The 14796-nt window shown below is 37.9% G+C and overlaps 1 protein-coding gene across 2 annotated transcripts; it reads left to right on the top strand.

Moving 5' to 3' along the window:
* The first annotated feature begins 12349 nt into the window (after positions 1–12349).
* LOC122057937 (beta-1,6-galactosyltransferase GALT29A-like) lies at positions 12350–14441 on the top strand. 2 transcript variants are annotated; one of them, XM_042620310.1, is made up of 2 exons: positions 12350–12857; positions 13048–14441. In XM_042620310.1, the coding sequence occupies exon 2, from the start codon at positions 13106–13108 to the stop codon at positions 14114–14116; it is 1011 nt and encodes a 336-aa protein (XP_042476244.1). In that variant the 5' UTR covers positions 12350–12857; positions 13048–13105; the 3' UTR covers positions 14117–14441. The 2 variants fall into 2 exon arrangements, with proteins under 2 accessions (XP_042476244.1, XP_042476238.1); XM_042620304.1 differs by having other exon boundaries at positions 12350–14441.
* Positions 14442–14796: the final 355 nt, after the last annotated feature.

Below are 14796 nucleotides of genomic sequence, written 5' to 3'. Positions count from 1 at the left end.
TTTGATTACTCTTTGTAAGTACCCCTTCACAAAATCAGAGGTTGGTGCCGATGAAGAAGAGTTGCCTTCAATCATCGAACTTCCCGCACAATCAGATGAAAGTGCAGTTGAGGCACTGCTTTCACCATAAATCCATCTTGGGCCTATTAGTACCTTTAAGTGAATTAATGCGTCAATAAAGGGTAAAACTATACAATATGTACTTTAAGTAACAGTATATAAATTTATACCCCAGTTGATTTTAGACCACCAGAATCAATAATTATAGTTCGTTGATGTCGTCGTGACGCGTACCTTACATTGTCCTTCGCCATAGTCACATAATCAAAATTCATCTACCCACATGAAAAAATCATTATGCCTCGGACATTTGAAATATGCTCTACCACTATTAGGCCCTTATTTGATTGTGAACTTATCGCACAAAACATTACAAAATTCACACATAGCCAACACGATGTCACTTGAAGATATCTGTAGAACACAATTACTACCTTGCAGACCAAAGTGTCATGTAAGGATAAAATCTTATTAGTAGCAACAACATATAATCAAATTCTACAACAGTATATGGTAACACAACACTCATAAAATTTAAATAATGTTGTTACAACATATATACCCAAGTAAGATAAATTCAGATCCTACCAATTACATCACTCAATACATGTGAGACATATAACAAATTCCGACTGTGATTGGCAAAATTTATGATCCACCTATGAAATCGTAGCCATTCTCCTCGATATAGCCAATTGATTGGCTATATTTAGGCGTACATAGAACATTTGTCTCTTAGAGCGTCTCTAGGACGTATCAGATGTTGAAGAATGGTACACCTGAGGATCGGGATTCATAGGGTCTTGCATAGGTTGTTCACTTCCAAGCCCATTAAATAACTCATCTTGGATTGCCTGTTCTTTGATGTAATTGTGGATCCCACAACAAGCGACTACGATTCTTGTCTGATGTTCAATATCATATGCCTTCATACTCCTTAAAATTTATAATCTATTTTTCAAGACACCGAATGTTCTTTCAATAAGATTCCGTAATGATGAGTGTCTATGATTGAACAATTTCTTCGTTGTTCTAGGCCCAGGTCTACCCTCACCATAATCCTGTAAGTGATACCTTTCTCAATGGAATGGGACCAAATACCCCATTTGATTTGTGTAGCCCGAGTCAATAGCATAATACTTGCCTTGAATTAATATGTAAACATGTATAAGTTAGACATAAATTCCATATCATACATGTATGAAATGACAACTATAATTTCATAAGATATTTATATCTGGTGGCAGATGAGGAAACCCTAGGGTGATATTTGTTCTTGCTTTCTCAAAAACCTTGGCATCGTGTGTACTACCTTCTCAGTCCGTATACACAAACGTGAATCGCATGTCAAATGAACATGCATACATAATATTTTGTGTGATCATACCCTTCCAATTTCGTTAATGTTCCTCCGACCTAGGTACGATGACACTTATATGAGTGCCATCAATAGTACCAATGCAATCCTAGTTTTGAGTCCACATTGGTTAGTCCATCTAATTGTCTAAAGAGCATCAAAATTTGAAGAAAAAAAATCAAATAGATTTTTTCAATCGAGATAGTAGGTTACTTTGAAATATGGATAGAACTTTGGATTTTTGGCAATCTCTGGAGGTATCACTTGAAAATTTGGTGGCCTGATTGTCTTATGTGACAAATGAAGCATAGCTTGTAAGACCGTGTGGAAGACAGCACTAATCGTCTATCTGAACCGATTGAATCTCTATTGTGTTTGTCTATTACTCAAACCTTGACCTACTATCATGAGAAACATTGCTAGCTACTCATCAACTCGAATGTAACGACTGTCCTCTAACCAACCTATATGTATCATTCTATCTCGCAAGTTGAGAAATACATGTTGTTCAACCCTAAACTCTCGGTTGCACACGTCTGCATGTCCTGCGAGAATCTCAGCTACCATTATAGATCTCGTGTAACTACTATCATTCAAAGGTTCTTACATCCTATATGTGCTTAGCAGGTTTTGGAACTAGTATAATATAATCATATCATCGTCATCACTAGATGACCCTGTGATGTTGGTATCAGGCTCATTTGATATCCCTTTAATTATGACCACATTCAACAGACCACAAGTACTACCTTGCCTAAAAGAATATCCCTACCATTATGTTATAACAAAAATATAACAAATCCATAAATCTGCCTAGCAAGATCCACAACCATTATCTTACTTGTCTGTACGTAACTTCCATATCATAACGTTTCTATGTGATTTAAAAGCACCCACCAATCCTAAAAGCATTATAACACACAACCATTTGCATTTATGTCTATATGCTAATATACCTACCATCCTGTATTGACTAGTTAAAAAAAAAAAATCAGCCAACATCCCTGAAAGCATCATAATTCAAAATCAATAGCATTCCTGTATATAAGCTAATATACCTAGCATCATTTAACAAGTAATTAAGAACACCATACACCAATCCTATTAGGATCATAATCCATAACCATATGTATTACCTGTCTATATTATAATATATCGATCACCCTGTATTAAATAGGTAACAAAAGGCAAACATCAATCCAAGAACATCCAGAACCATGCAATATCAAACAAATTAACAACATGTAACAAAAGTCAAGTGTCAACATTAGAGACTATTAGTAAGAAGAGTAGGTAGAAAAGTATGTAAGTAGTCAAGAGTCATATAACAATCCCCCATAAAACTAGTCCATCTGTCTGGAAAATCATTCACCAAAACCAACTGCTCCACTTCAGGGCAACTCCTTCAGATGTCATATCATCCATAACCTCCTATCCGGGCGGACTTTCACGAAAGACATGCACCAACCAGGATCACTATCTATCTTCTTCTAAGCCAAGACGCACAACTCTGATGGAATATCTTCCAAAGTATCCAATAGCTTCTGGCAATTCATCATACTATGTGGCCCATCATACATAGGATCAGGAGATCGGACTATGGTTGAAATTGCAGAGGAGTTTCCCTTATCCATCCTCCACTTCAAAAATTCTCGGAAGTCTTGAGAGGAGTTCTTGATTGCCCTTGTCTGACTCTTCGTCATACGATCCGTAGGAGTCCTGTCAAGTTGCCTCTTGGAAGGAGCAGATCTTTCAGGTGTGCCGCTACAACCTTCACTGTCATTAGGATCAATCTCCTGGAAATCATCATTAGCATTAGCAAGGTTAGTAGATGGAGGAGTAACAGCAGTAGACTGGGAAAACCCTCTATCCCCACGGGCAGTTGAGTCAGAGAAGATATCTAACAACTCTAGCCACCAAGGAAGACATAGTATGCCCACTCTTTATTTCCCTATAAACCAAAAATTGAGAATGTAATCATAACAATTTGTTTAAGTAGTAAATAATCATCCAAATATAAACCAAATAAATGGTCATACCTGAATAGCTGATTCCCATACAAAATCCTCTACTATAGTAGTTCGAGCATTTGCATCCATCCAAATCCAATTGTTTCCAACAACCGCCTGAAGCTGTTATATTCCTTCCACAACTTGTTAATTTTATTACGGAGTTTCTCCTTCCCAAAGGGTCGATTGAATTCAGCCTCTAATCCTTTTGAAATATTCTCCCATCCAATCTTTGTGAACGCTGAGTTGGTCTTCAAACATTTTCTCATATTCTCAACCATATGATTGATGAATGATCTTAGCATAGCATCATTCCAGATTATTGTAGTGCTTTTGGGGGTAGGGGTTCTTGGAGATCTCATATCTATGAATATGCATAATTGATTAAGCAAACATATTTAAAAAAAGAAGAAGGAAAAACAATATATAAGCAATGACATAAATGGTTCTTATACTAGAAAATATTCAGAAAGAAGGCAAACATGGTTAATAATCGAACCAACCCACCCACTAATCCCACAAATTTAACAAGGTAATATCCAGTAGTCACTGACCCACCTAGCAAAGTGAAAAATAAACCTAACTAATCTAGAAACTAATGAGTAATTTCTTGATAGCACAAGAAGCAAAAAGCACCTTCGACGCTTACATGTAGAATAAATGGTTACACAACAAGGCATCTTCGATGCTTACATGTAGATAATTGCTTGCCAAAAATTATTCAGTAATGGGAAGCACAGAGAATAATGACTTTGCAACAATTTAACTACTATGAATGAGATAAATAGAATTTGCATTTGAGGAAAAATTCATAAAGGATCAACACAAAGGTACACAGTATGCTTCATGGTCAATGGATGTGTAAAATTATCCAATGCATTATGTTTACATTTCAACACTCAAACATTGGTTTCGAATACATTCAAATGGGAAGCTAAAAAAAGAAGAAAAAGAAAAGCAGACCTAGAAAAAAACCAACAACAACAAAATAAGACATATAAAAAAAAAACAAACAGAGGAAATATAAGGAAATGAATTACTAATAAGTACCATAACAAATGTTAATTCTCATCATATTCATTGTATGGAGAAGGAATTATATGTGGAAATTTAGAACCGAATGAAGTCATCAAACAATAAAGGGTAAGGATATTGGCAACTGAAATGCAATACAATACATATGACAACAAGAAGAATCATCTATCAAGAGATAAAACATGCAATCCTAAAATAGTGTGAGATGTTAAAAATCCACTTATTTTTTTTCCAAGCAAAGCACTGATGTCAAATATTACTTTGAGGTACTGGGAGACAGAGAGCTGGAGATCTAAAACAGTGTTAGTGCGGAATCAGGAAATCCTACAATTTAAGAAATCAATAATAAGTAGATTTTACAGGATCAAACTCATAGAATGGAGTCAAACATTGAGATAGGGCACTAAATCATAAATATGACAGTGAAGGCTTCACATGATTCTTGGTCACAAAATTGGAGTACCTCACATCTTATTAACATGTTATCAATAGACAAGCACAGATATTGGCAACATATAAAACATAGCTTCCACAAAAATATTTCAAACCTGAAAATTATTAATAAAATCATGGATGTAATTGTGGCAAACAAAATTCACCAAGCATAAAAAAGAACCATAATGAAGTGGGAGGAGGGAAGGATAAAAACAGAAATAAGAAATGACCAATCACTACTATCATGAGAAAAATGGGGCTTCAAAAAATTGGAGATGGCAAACCAATTATTCGTAAGAATGGGAACAACAAATAAAGGATAGAGAGTGACTAATACAACAACAAAAGCGTAAAAAAATGTTCCAAAAGAATTGGCCAAGTAAAGGATAGAGAGAGTTACTTATAACAAGAACATAGTGTGAATTATGTTAGAAGTAAGCATAGCATTAACCCCTAAAAAATTATTTCAAAACCAGACCTGTAAGCAATTGAAATAGCAGAAAAAAATTTAACCCTCTTTGTATTGTAATCATTAATCATATGTTTGGTAACTTGAAAGAGAGGATATGCATGCTTCGGCTGAATCTGAATAGAATGAACTTCCTATTTTGCAAAATGGGGTCTTTGTGCCTTGAAACTAAAAATTGTAATACCCAAAACAGTTGCTGAACCTTTCAATTTTCCTTCATTAAAAAATAGTGCTACAAATATAGTACTTCGGACTATGTTTCAATGTAGAAGTGAAGAGCATATTTTTGGGGGAGATATGTAGGTACCTTCCCCTGAAATTTAGCATCATAGAGCCCCAAATAAGGCACCAACACACATAAATCATCCATAATCATCAGCGAACAACACAAATTTGGATTTCCATTATTTCAGAGGAAATAGAGGTGAAAATAGTGGGGCACCATACCGAGAATAGAAGTTGCTGAAGCCGCACTTGATGTGGAAGAGACCGGCGATGTTGAATCCGAAACTCTTAATGGGTAAGGAACTGTGTTAGAGAGAGAGAGAGAGAGATGAACTACTATCAATTTGTAATGGAAGGTTATAGTTGTAAGCCCTAACTCAGAGAGGGACTTTGAAAATGAAAGGAAACGTAGAGAGGCCTGCTACCGTTCTACGGTTTTCAGAGTAGGGAGAATTTAACATACCTTAAGGAACCTAGGGAACCGAACGGTTGAAATACTTCCCACTTAATCCAGTCGCACAACGCAGTTAGGTTGAACAATCGAAGGTAGAAGTTGCTTCCGAAGTCCTCTTTGAAAGCCTTTTCTAGAAAACACACTTCCAGCAGTACATCTTCACGGGAGCGCAATCACATGACAAATCTCTACAACTTGAGAAGACAACTCGTTTGCCTTCACGAGAGCACAATCACACAACGAATCTTTGCAACCTCGAGGGAATAGTTGCTTTGTGGATGCAGTCGGAGCTGGGAGGAGGTGTACAAATGCTGAAGTCGCATCTTCTGTGCTTTGTCTTTCGAAAGATGGAAGAGTGATTTTCATCAGGGATGGGTTACTTTTTTGAGTGAATATTGTTTTCGGAAACAACGAAACGAGTGAGAGTCGTTTCGTCAAATCCATTTTTTGAACCATAAATAATTATAAATTCCTATTTCTATTCCTAAAAATAGGTGAAACAGAATAGAGTTAGGGCCCGTTTGGTATCGTTCTAAAAAAACGTTTCTGGAGTTTTTTCGTTCTATTGGAACGAAAAAACGGAATCTTCTGTTTGGTGCACTTATGGTCCGTTTCTGTTTTTTTGGAACAAAAAGTGAAAAAAAAAACTGAAAAAACGAGATTGGACGGAACTCCAAAATGGAGTTCCGTCTTCCCAGTTTCGTTCCATTTTACAAAAAAAAAAGAAATTCCGATAAAAATCTGAAATTTTGAAACACCATTTTTTCGTTTAAAAACTGTGTTTTGACACAGAAACTGAAATTTTCGTTTTTGACACGAAACGACGTTTCTGGAACAGAAATGATACCAAACGGGCCCTTATCAAAATGGTTTTGTTCCTGTTTCTCCGTTTCTCGAAACAAAAAAACACAGAAATGGCTGAAACGAACTGTTATCAAATGGTGCCCAAGTCTTTCTTTGGCCTATGATGGCGTGGGACAAATCTGAACCTATGGAAGCACATTTTGCGATCCACAATACGCCAATTTTGGAGATATTTTTGGTAGGAAGTAAATTTATTTATGGGCAATTTACAGTGCCACCCCTTGGAGAATGCTAGTATTATAGGAACACCCCCTCTCTTTCACCAAATTATACTCAAACCCCTTACCTTCAGTCTCTATTAAGTGATGCTATGAAATGAATTTTTAGCCCTTATGAATAAAACACCCCTATCTTATTATCCCAAAAATACCCCTCTCTTCACCTCTATACCATTTCATTTTCTCCTTATCACTTTCTCTCCTTCTATCCTTCTCTCCCTACCTGCGACTTGTGATTTTGATGAGTTCCAGCCGAGTTGCTAGTTCTGTCGCCGATGAGTAGTACACTTCCCATTGCTGCCATCTTAGGTCGCCGGCGAGAAGGTTTGTTATTTTTTTTTTTCCTATGCTTTTCCCCATCTTGTCACCCCGTTACAAGTTATCAAATTTCTCCCTAATCGTTCTCTATTTTGGTGATCTTGTTCTGCTAGTCACTGTTGCAAGTTATACTTTGAATAATTTCTCAATCCTAATGCTAATCATAAATCATAAATCATAATAAAATATGTTGGCTGCCGTTCTTAGTTCTACTTGGATGAGTTAAGACTCTTCTTTAAAATACAAACCATCATTACTCTTTAATAATAACAACATTTATCAACAAAAATTGTAAATTCCCAAACCTCTTCTTACCTCACTGAGATGACCATCTTACCCAAATTGCACCTTTGCCGCTTTCCCTGCTAATTCCAAAACCCGAAAGGCCCAAAGCATGCCGCGAGCAAGAGAGAGAGAGAGAGAGAGAGAGAGGTGATGGTGGAGGTGAACTGGTAGAGAGGTGACAAAGGTAAGAGTTGGTGTATGTCGCACAGACAACGCAGACTGGAAGGGAAAGTTGAAAGTGAAGATAGCTTGCGGAAAGATTCTGTAATGGTGGATCTCCATTCCCAAATCCACTCTTCTTCCTCAGGTGGGGATTCTCTCTCATATCAAATGCCTTAAAAATTGATCCTCTCCTCTTTCTTTCAGATACAGAGTGAAGGAGAGTCAATAGAAGCAGCTCAAATATCAATCAATTTGGGGATAATCAAGAAAAGGGTTAAATTTCAGAGATACCTATAGTCGCTGGAGGGGGTTCGTAGCTGTCGTAGTCATCGACGCCCGAAGGGGGTTGCAGCCGTCGATTTGAAAAGCCCTGAGGATCTTCTTCTCCAACTTAGTGAGACTAACTCGTGACCCGTTATGAAGTGAGAGTGAGTTAGGGCTATGGTGAAATCAATTTGGGGACTACAAGTAATGAGGGTAATTTCGGTACTTCATTATTTTTAAGGGCAAATGGTATTTAGAAAAAAAATGAACTGCTGATGTCAGCATTCTTGATATATTCTGTAATAGTGACTGATGGTAGGGGGTCTGAGTCTAATTTGGTGAAAGAGAGAGGGTGTTCCTATAATATTGGCATTCTCTAGGGGGTGGCGATGTAAATTACCTTTTATTTATTCAAGCGTATCCAAAGTAAGATATTCTCATATTACAAGTTTCAAATATCCAAGGAGTGGAGTTTGGTTAAGTTTTGACACACACGCACAAGATAAGGAGTTAGTCATGCTGTTAATCTCCCTAGAGATATGACGGAATGAACAATTCCTAAAGAAAGAAACTTAGTGCTTAATGTCATGAATAATATTCAACACATCAAAAGGGGGGGGGGAATATTGGTGGTAAGGAGAGCGATAAAAACTTTGCAGTCTAATTCCACCTCCAAGTCATCAATACCTTCTCCAATGCAATAAAGAAGACTAGGTCTGGGGGCCAAGGATTTTCCTTGAAGAACATAGGAGAAGGAAGTTGGATGGACAACACTATAATGGGATGTCCTTCATAGTTATGAATCACACAACCGAGGCCCCCTTGTAGAATTTTTTTGTTGAGTAGAGCTAAAGGCATCATTAAACTCCTCCAAGTGGGTCTCGGCCAATTGAATAACTTTCAAAAGGGTGCGATCTTTGCCATAAAATAATAGATCATTCTGAATCATCCAAAGAGACCAACATATGAAGGATGCAAGGCCAGAAGTGTCCTTACGTTGCTGCTTAGAAGAGGCATTCATATCTCCCCAAGAATTATGAGCCAATGGAGTTTAGGATTATGAGAAGGGGGAGAGTAAGAGAGTCAGCTCCCGAACCAAACTACTCTAGAAAAAGTGCAATCCAGAAGAATATGATCAACGGTTTCAAATTGCTTACCACACTTCTGAGAAGTTGGGTCAATATGAGCTCTCCACTTGCTTAACCCTTCCCCAGTTGCAAGTCCTCCAGCACATGTATGCCAATGCTTCTCTTTCTCTGTCCTCAAGCTGGTCACATAATAGATGTAACCCGATTTTGGTGAGTAGATCCCACTTTTATCTCCACCCCAAACTCTTATATCCGGTTGAGGGAAAATGTTTAAATTTTAGAGAAATTAATGCTAGGTTGCGCAATCTAATGGAATAACATAGTAATAAAATTTGGAGCTATTCAAAGGAGTTAGATCATGTACTTTATGACAGTAGAATCACCTCGTGGCCTTGGAGCATAGTCCCTCTTCTTCTGGATGTTCATAGTTTTTTATCTATACTATTTTTTTTGGCTCATGCCGACAAACAAAATTGCCTATTTATGTGTAACTCAACATGTAAGGTTATTAACAAAAGTTTCATCTTGATAATAACTAACTTGGACATCGATGTACTTAGCTAGTTATCTTCTAAATGAATTTTCTTTTCTTCAAATTAAAAAAAATAAATAAATAAATAACTTAGTAATAAAATTTATTCAGATGAAGATATCACATACATGTGACCAACCAACCCCTAATTTGGATGCAAGGGCCTGAATGATAAAGGCAGCACAAGAAGCAACTATGATGATCTAGAGCATCTTCCCAAGAAAACTTCTCAATGGGATCATTTTATAAAACTTAGATGGAAATCTAAAGCTCCATTTGGCTGCAAGTGGAATTAAAGGAAAATGAAGTAAAATTTTCATACCTGAAAAAGAAACTTTTGTAATCATTACCCCATGTGATCCCATGATCCAACACACACACTCTCTCTCTCTCTCTCTCTCTCTCTCTCTCTCCTACCCAAAACAAGGGTCATAGATTACTTTGGGAAAACTACCACATAGGGGTGTCAAAACCTAGCCCGAACCGATAAAACCAATCGAAACCAACTGAAAAAACCAGGACCAAATCAAACCGATCCTTATTGGATTGGTTTTGAATTGAGATGTGTTGGGACCGGCTGAAAACTGATCCAAACCGAACTGACCAATAACCAAACCGAAACCAAACCGAATGAAACCGACAAAAAAATAAATAATTATGACATTATAAAATTAGTGAATTGATTATCCATTTTTTACAATAGTAGGGAGAATATATTTTATTGTAAGGGGAATTGTTACAAATCAATAAATATGAGGTTATGAGTAGATAAATTGATTTGTAAATTGTAAAAATGCTTCCAATGATTTCCTTGTTCACTATACAACTTTAGTTGGATACTTAAATGAGTGATTATACGAATCATTTTGTGATTTTAATATTAGTTATCTTTTCTTTACAATGATAAAACATGATTTAATCATAAATTTAAAGTGTTTTTATCAAATCTTTTGTCACTATAGGTTATGAATGGAAGATTTCTTTATGATTTAAGCCCGATAATAAACTGATCTAAATCGATATTCACCCGATATTGAAAAACCAAAACTAAACCGGATCGAAACCGAAATCGATCGAAAATCAAAGTTCCTTAATGGATTGGTTTTGGTTTCCCTCATTCGTAGACTGAAACCGGTTCAGCCCTACTGAAACCAAACCGAACTGATCGATTAACACCCCTACTACCACATTACCCACATTTGGGTTTCTTATTACCAAACTACCCACTTATTGTTTCACTTAACAAAATCACACAAATTTGAGTTTTGGATTCTTTGAGGAGAGATTCGACGATAGAACGCCCAAGAAAGGATTCCTCAACGAATGAGTAATGAGTAGATCTGATCTTAGTGTGAAAGAATCTTTGATCTTCTCGTGGATTGAATTTTTACAGGAAGTTTGTGAAGCTCGCGAATTAGATAATGATTGTGTTGACGACGTTGAAGATCGAGTATGGGGTGAGGCGGTGGGTGGAGGAATTATAAGGGCTGGGAATGAAGCCAATCCATGGTGATGCTTCCGATGGAGTGTGATCTATTGTATAGATTTGTTCTTCTCTTTGGTATTTGAGTGTTGGGTGAGAGTACTTCGAGAAGCATTGTTTTGCATGAAGAAGGGGTGACGGGGGATTGGTGAACAAAGAGATGCCAATACTGATATCGGGTTGGTCTTGAAGAAGAATGTGGTGGGGTGAGAGGGATAGCAACGGAGGATGGGGCGTGGGAGGCAGGGGAGGGATGGAGGTTGTAGGGTAATTATAGGGAAGGGCGATCAAAGAAGCAAGAGGAGGGTTGTGGGTAAAAAAAGTAATATACATTCTTGATTGAGTGAAGGTGAGTGAAGATTACTATATTGGGTAGGTATATAAACCCAAACTTGATCTTGTGTATTTTTTTTGACTGAAACATAAGGTGTAGTTTTGTAAAGTGAAACTCAATAATGGATAATCATGTAATTTTTCAATTACTTTTCACATGGGGAGGAGAGAGATAGACACATGGGAGTAGATCCTATATGACAGAAACAAATCACACAGCCTAAAGAGTTGGGCTCGCCCTTAGCTTCCTAGAGCTGGCGAATGTGTAGGGGACTTTTCCCAGGGGAGAAAGAGGCAAACACAATGCTAGGCAATAGTTGTGTGCGTGCTAGGCAACCCTAGTGTGTCTAACTAATAGGGGGCCAATGGAGGAATACACATAAGCATCAAAAGCATCAAGAGAGGTGGAGGCGTCATTTCACCACCCTGTGTATTATTGGGTACATTGATTAAACAAAATAGTAAATTGTGGGTTGTGGGACTGTGGGGTTGATAGCCTAATGGTGAAAATGCCCTCAACCCATCACCACTTGAATCGGTTGATTCTAGGTTCGAGTCTTGGCATGCCCACTATCATCCATTGGTCCTGCGGAAGCGTTGATTGCACGTACGGGGCTTGTCCTGGGGACTATGATCACTATCATAAAACACCTTTAAAAAAAAAAAAAAAAAAAGGCTGTCGGACTGTGGGCCTTTTCTAGTCGGCCCCTTTGACGGTTCTATAACAAGAGCCAGCTCTCTTTCTGTGCGGGTTTTTAGGGATTTCGCCGTTTCTTTGCTTCGAAGCTCAGAATCTTCTCCTAACCTTCAATTGCGGCTCCGAGTCTCTTGTCACTGTTATGCTTGGGGACCTCTGGTCTATGTTTTCCCTCGTATTCTGAGATCTCTAATTTTAAATTTGTTTGCTTCTGCTCGATTCTGGATGTGTCTCTGAATTGCCTGAATTCAACGACGGCCTTTCCCTCTCTCTCTCTCTCTCTCTTTGTTTTTCTGTTTTTTTATCCTTGTTTTCCTTCTCTAGATCAAGAGTTGTCGCAGATTCTTGTGAAGCGGTATTGTTTTGATTGATTTCTTCTCGTTATTTCTCATACACAGTTCGGCGCAGTTTCTGAAGATATGGCGAGGTTTCCTCTTCAAGATCTTCGATTCAGAGTGTCGAGGATTTGGTCCTTAGCCTCTGTTTAGTAGTTTAAGGAGCTTCTTATGATTTGTTTTGGCTTGTTGCAGATCTTCATCTGGTTCTGATGAGAATATCTCCAGAAAATGGTGAGATTTCCTTTCCCAGGCGTCTTTTTAAGAGCTTTTGCTTTTTCGCACCAAGTTTAGCGGTGATCTTCGATCGATTTGCCGATATCTCCACTACAACAGCTGCTACTATCTCTACTACTACAATGAAAAGGCCTTTTCGCCCTCTCTTCAGTCTCCTGCCTCTTATTGTGATTGTTTCCACCTTTAGCTCCAGAACTGTGGTTCGCCGGAGCTTCAGCTTCCTTCGGGTATCGCTGGAACAACCAATGCGGGTATCGAATTCAGCTCTGCTTCAGTTTGCAGCAATCGATCTTAATGAGGCAAACGAAAAGAGAGATATTGAACAGTTGCTTGAAGGGAACTTTAATAGACCAGGTCGGCACCGTTCCAATCACTTTGACCTTCCGACGAGATCCTCTACTGGTAGACTACCATTCCAGCTCCGATCTCCCAAGTACTATAGAATTTGGTTGCATTTCCGTAAATCCCTACGTGACTGGTCACGGCATAAAAGGTTCCAACCAGATATCATGTTGGACTTGATCGATCTTGTCAAACGTCCTATTGATCAACATTATGGACTGCCTAGCTCCAATGGCCGATATGCTTCTTGTGCAGTTGTGGGGAACAGTGGGATTTTGCTTAAGGTTGAGTATGGAGATCTGATAGACAGCCACGAGATTGTGATCAGATTGAACAATGCCAGGACTGAAGGGTTTCAAAGGAATGTAGGATCCAAAACAAATATCTCCTTTGTGAACAGCAATATCCTGCATCTATGTGCTCGTAGAGAAGGCTGCTTCTGCCATCCCTATGGGGAAAAGGTTCCTATTGTTATGTACATTTGCCAGGCTGTGCATCTCATCGATTACACAATCTGCAACTCTTCTCACAAAGCTCCTTTGCTAATTACAGATGCTCGGTTTGATCTCTTGTGTGCTAGGATTGTGAAGTATTATTCTGCGAAACATTTTGTAGAGGAGATGGGGAAGCCTCTGGATGAATGGGCATCTGCCCATGATTCTCACTTGTTCCATTATTCTTCTGGTATGCAAGCTATCATGCTAGCATTAGGAATTTGTGATAGAATTAGTATCTTTGGATTTGGAAAGTCAGCACAAGCGAAGCACCATTATCATACCAATCAGAAGGCAGAACTTCATTTACATGATTATGAGGCAGAATATGCGTTTTACCACGATTTGATCCAGAGACCAGAGGTAATACCATTCCTCTCAGACAAGCTCAAGGTTCCTTCTGTGGTCATATATCATTAAATTCTTTCCACTAGAATTTTTTTTTGGGTTCTCCGGAATTGCTTCATTGGTCAGCAAGCTCTGCTTCCTCTGTAATTAGTGTAACAATAGGCTCCCACAGCTCCAAGGAAAGGGGGAAAAGAAATTGTACTTCTCCAAAGACCTTGTGGGAGAGATGAAATTGAAAATCTCCTAAAGACCCTGTACTAGCTTAGTTGGTACTGGGCACTGCAAAAGGTAAGAGTATAATCCAGAAATGTGATTTAAGATTTTTATAGGATGACATTTCATGTGTAAACTGTTTTCTCAAATTCCTCGAGTGAAATTTCTATGGTTTTGTACTGCACGACTTCAACTTGTCAAGGATAAAACTTAAAATCACTAATTTTAGTACTGATTCATGCTCGACATTTAATTGTCAATAAAGTTTAAAATTTGATTTATCATCTGGACTAGGAAAGATGGAACTCTTAATGTGACAAGTTAACTAGTTCATATTTTTTGTCAAGTTCTTACAGAACTCTTTTCTCATCTGAATGTCTGCCAAGGGAATGTTTATAGATGTTTAACATCTTCTGTCTGAAGAAGTGAATAAACCATACTGATATGCTTGCATGTTGAGGTACTGGAAACAGTGTTGTTCTTTTGGTCCTTGATGAGAGGTTATGGCTCAGGTTTATTAATGGGTATAGTCTGGAATG

This window comes from Macadamia integrifolia, chromosome 2 (assembly GCF_013358625.1).
Source record: "Macadamia integrifolia cultivar HAES 741 chromosome 2, SCU_Mint_v3, whole genome shotgun sequence".
NCBI classification, from domain to species: Eukaryota; Viridiplantae; Streptophyta; class Magnoliopsida; order Proteales; family Proteaceae; genus Macadamia; species Macadamia integrifolia.
This window is presented reverse-complemented; position numbering and strand designations above follow the sequence as displayed.

What these genes read in the sequence shown, in the direction of transcription:
- LOC122057937 (XM_042620304.1), top strand. Translation starts at nt 12,836, where the DNA reads ATGAGAATATCTCCAGAAAATGGTGAGATTTCCTTTCCCAGGCGTCTT.